This window comes from Octopus bimaculoides, chromosome 2 (genome assembly GCF_001194135.2).
Source record: "Octopus bimaculoides isolate UCB-OBI-ISO-001 chromosome 2, ASM119413v2, whole genome shotgun sequence".
NCBI classification, from domain to species: domain Eukaryota; kingdom Metazoa; phylum Mollusca; class Cephalopoda; order Octopoda; family Octopodidae; genus Octopus; species Octopus bimaculoides.
The window spans coordinates 187,064,572-187,069,378 of NC_068982.1; the positions used below are offsets into that span (position 1 = coordinate 187,064,572).

Below are 4,807 nucleotides of genomic sequence, written 5' to 3' on the forward strand. Positions count from 1 at the left end.
ATATATGTATCTCAGACCGGGCTATTTTGTCTTGCAAGTTACTTGTTGACCTCACTGGTGCCAGTGTCACGAAAACAGCACCCAGTACATTTTGTAAAGTGGTTGGCATGAAGATGGTAACCGGACGTAAAAACCATGCCAAAGCAGACTTTGTGATTCAATGCAGTCCTCCAACTTGTCAGATCTTGTTGAATTATCCATTCTATACCAGCATGGAGAGACAAATATTAAATGATGATGATGCTGATATCAGTCACTTTGCATTATCTTGAATGTACACGACTATCTTGGAATGCTGAATACTTCTGTCACACCTCTTATCCTGTATCCTTTTTATAAACTATCATTCACTGCCTCTATCACTTGAGCTTATCCCTCTGTAAAGAGGCTGGCCAGCAACCAGAGACATTCGGTTTTGAGTTCCTTCATTATGTTGAGGACATAACTAAGTGCTTGTGCCATGAAAAACAAACACCAAATACTTTTTGTAAAGTGGTTGGAGCTAGGAAGGGCATCCAGCTGTAGATACCATGATTAATATGAAACGCGAGGGAGATTAGGTCCCCTAACTCATTTAGGGGAACAGCAGTACTCCTGAATACATTCTGACTCTGTGATGAGCTATCCAACCCATGCCAGTATGGAAAGCAGATGTAAAATGATAACGATTCATCATTATCATCATCATTATCAATATCATCATCATTTAACATCTGCTTTCCATGCTGGCATGGGTTGAATGGTTTGACAGGATCTGGTGAACCAGCTTTAGCATGGTTTCTACAACTAGATGTCCTACCTGACATCAACTACTTTTATATAGTGTACTGGGTGCTTTTTCTTTTTTGTGTCACTGGCACTGTTTTCAAATGGCTGCAAAGCAAGCTTCCTGATGACACAGCCATGCATGTCCCTCCTGTAAATACCATTGCTCACAGCAGCTACATTCTCTAAACAGCCACCCATCTAAATACTAACCAGGCTCAAATTTGTTAAACTTTGATGATTAGATGAATTCCAGTGTTTTTGCTGTGATATGTTTCTATGCTAAATATAAAATATTTACTCCATATTGGATGATCAAATAATCAGTGACATGTTTAATTTTGGAAGCAGAAATGATCAATTTTTAATTCAATTTAATTCATGTGATTTTTTAGTTAGAAAATGTTTTTTTTTAAAGAGAGAATCTTTGACTTGCTTATTTTGCAGTATGGTAGCCATTCCTATCTATGTACGACACACAATATCATTTCGAGAAGGTGCTGCTGGACGCTTTGATGTTACTATTGGACCAAAACAAGCCATGGGAAAAACAGTAAGTCTAACATTCTGTAGAGAATTATTAAAATGATAATTTAAACTTACAGAGATGTACTTGCATAGCAAGTGACCCGATCTGAGATTGTGTGCTGAAATGAAAACAATTGCAACGTGGAAGGTGTTTATAAACCATTTAAAAACACACAAAAAACCGTTAGATTCACTTCAACATTTAAATTTAATTCGTGTCAAAATATTTTTGTTGCTTTGAAACCGTGACCTGTTCACTGACAAAATTCTGTGCTCAGGTCGTGGTTTCAAAGCGACGAAAATATTTTGACACAAATTAAATTCAAATGTTGAAGTGAATCTAACGGTTTTTTGTGTGTGTTTTTAAATGATAATTTAAACATTATTGGTCATACATAAATAGTGTGTGTGTCTTGTTTATATTGCCATTTTGCTGTGGGATATCATCCTAGGAAAGCTCCCTACACAATGCCAAGTTATTAAACATTTAATGTTCCAGATAGATGAGACAATTCACCCAAAATGATTGAGAATGGTAGATATTGATATTTGAAAACTATTTTTTTAGCTCCTCAGTATTATTTACTGAATTCACCTTGAAACGTATTGAATCCTCAGCCTGGGGCTTATATGCAAAGAGTGTGAAATTTATTTCCTCATATGCTGTGACATAGCGCATGTGAAACAAAATTAAATTTTGAATTGAGGTGAATTGATCACTTCGGGCGAGTTGTCTTGCTTGTCTGGAACCAACACTTGGTGCCATATGGAGAGCTTTCCCGGAACGCTGTCCTGCTGCAAATTGGCATATAAATAAACCAGGCACGTACCATCAGTAATTACTCAGAGTAGGCAGTCGGTGACCTTTATGTAGTGAAGCAAAGGTGTGCGACTGAGTTGAAGGCAGATTTACTTCTGCCTTTATAGCACATAAAGAAAATGGTGTTGTAGGAATGTACACAGCATGTGTACTACTGCAGTCCTATAGCATAGCTTAAATACTGAGATAGAAAGGCAGGGGAGAATTATGCCTACCTAATCTACAAAAAAAATATATATATTTTGTATTTTATGCATAGTAATCATACTTATCTTCATAATTTTATTGAATTTGGTGCATATTTTGCCATAAAAGGAAAATGTTGTTATCAGTTTATTTTATTCAAGGTAGGCACTGCCTATCTTGCCTACCTATCTAGGCAGCACATCCCTGAAATAGACACATACACTATGTATGTGTGACTGGTAATTTATTAATTATTAGTGCTGCTTGCAATTCAAAATTTAAAATACTATTGTTTGTGGGAAGTTAAATTTGTTCAATCATCAATGATACAAAATACTTTGTTTAAATTTTATTTAACACTTTTGTTACATTTTTTTCTTAAAATATGCTGTCTTCGTTTCAGTTAATTTAAAAAAATAATGCCTGTTATTATTAAGCCAGTGTTTTGAATATTAATCAGCATAGAATTTTGATTGAAGTTCTTTTGATTGTGATTACTTAAAAAATAAGAAAATGAGCTGTATCGTTGAACCCGGAGCAATCTCAGCCAGGTTGGTATCAAAAGGTTAAAGGCTGATCAAAGATTATTATTTTAGGGCAAATTTAAGGATAACAAGAGAACACTTACTGATAGAGAGACTTAATAGTGAGAGTAGAATAAAATTTATTGGCGGGGGTCATTCTTACTGGCCCTTTGGCAAGTGTGTGTGTGTGTGTATGTGTTTTGTAAAGGTGCATCAGTATCATTCAAGTGGTGTGGTTCAGTTCCAGTCTTATGTGAGAAACATGTCTAGTCACAGAAAAATATTACCTTGCTTGCAAACTGGTGAGGTAAAGGTTGGTGACAGGAAGAGCATCCAGCTGTAGAAAAATCTACCTTAACAAATTCCGTCTGGCCTGTGTGAGCAAGGAAAAGTGAATGTTAAATGATGATGATGTAGAAGATATCCAGAGAAACTGAGATATAACTAGAACACTATAGCATAGTGGTTAAGAGTGTAGGCTACTAACTCCAAGTTTCTGAGTTCGATTCCAGGCAGTGACCTGAATAATAATAATAATAATAATAATAACATTGAAAAATACCTTAGGAATGAGAACCCAGGTTCGAAATTTCCCCAAAACACCTGATGAAGGCTGGAGGGTTTATCAACCGAAACATTGTGTTAACAACAAACAAGATGAGGACAAATATACGTCAAATGTAAATAATGTAAATAATGCACATAATTCCTCATCTCTTAAATATAGAACTGTATTAACTAGAACACTTGTCAACACATTTATAAAACTCAGATACCATGTTTGGCCAACATAACAAGTAAGCATTATATACCAATATGATATATTGCATACCATCTATGCTGTGTGATATGACAAAATATATTGTATACTACACACTATACCATACCACCAGATACCATGCGATACTGTACAATTCACCCTTCCATTGTGTGCCATTTGATACTGTATAATATTCCATGTGATACTATGCAATATATGATTCCATTATCTGCTATGTGATATTCCATGATATACCTGGCCATTTTCTTAACGGTCTTCAAATTCTCATTTCAGATTGAAAATGTTGTGGTTGAAGTGTTATTTCCAAAATCAATCCTAAATGTGACCCTCACCCCAAACCAGGGAAAATATTCATTTGACCCTGTTACCAAGATGATGACCTGGGATGTTGGCAAAATTGACCCGACCAAACTTCCAAATATCAAAGGAACAGTAAGTAATTGTTTTATGTGTAAAAAGGGCCAACGATTTCCATGTTGAGCAAGGCAGCAAGAAACTGTAGTGGCTGAACAGTGGAAGATCTTCAGAGAAGAAGCCCTCCCCCGACAAACTCATGCAAGTGTTTTGGTCCTTAACTCTGTCATGGGTGGTTGCTTGCTGCAGGTGAATGAAAATGTAATCCTAGAACTACATGTAGAAGTAATTAACAAAACTAATGAACAATTAACAGAAAATTTATTTTCAGCACATAGTGGTTCCAATGTTGATCTTTGGATGAAAAATAAAAGCATCATTTGGACTCTAGGAGAGACAAAATACTAATAAAGCTGACCTGTCACAACTGGAAAATAAGTGACTCTATACTCTTTGTGACAAAATCTCTGTCTTCTATCTGCCATCAGCTGGTGGTCAATGAGAATGGAGACATCAAGTGGCTGTCTCAACATTCTGGGATTGCTACCAAAAACCATCTTTATATAGAGTGCCAGTTAGTAGTAATATATATATATATATATTCTTATATTCTTTTACTTGTTTCAGCCATGCTGGAGCACCATCTTTAGTCGAACAAATCGACCCCAGGACTTACTCTTTGTAAGCCTAGTACTTAATCTGTCGGTCTCTTTTGCTGAACCGCTAAGTTATGGGGACGTAAACACACCAACATCGGTTGTCAAGCAACGGTGGGGGTACAAACACAGACACATAAATACATACATATATGTATGTATATATATATATATATATATATATATATATATA

The 4,807-nt window shown here is 35.7% G+C and overlaps 1 protein-coding gene across 9 annotated transcripts in view; it reads left to right on the forward strand.

Moving 5' to 3' along the window:
- LOC106874822 (AP-3 complex subunit mu-1) overlaps positions 1–4,807 on the forward strand; it is a 67,032-nt gene that overhangs the window by 27,168 nt on the left and 35,057 nt on the right. For all 9 annotated transcript variants that reach the window (XR_008263503.1, XR_008263502.1, XM_014922693.2 and 6 more), the window contains 2 exons: positions 1,213–1,318; positions 3,878–4,036. Coding sequence is in view for 7 of the 9 variants with exons in the window: in XM_014922693.2 (XP_014778179.1) it covers positions 1,213–1,318; positions 3,878–4,036 (265 nt within the window). In the remaining 2 variants the exon portion in view is untranslated. The remainder of the gene's footprint in view (positions 1–1,212; positions 1,319–3,877; positions 4,037–4,807) is intronic.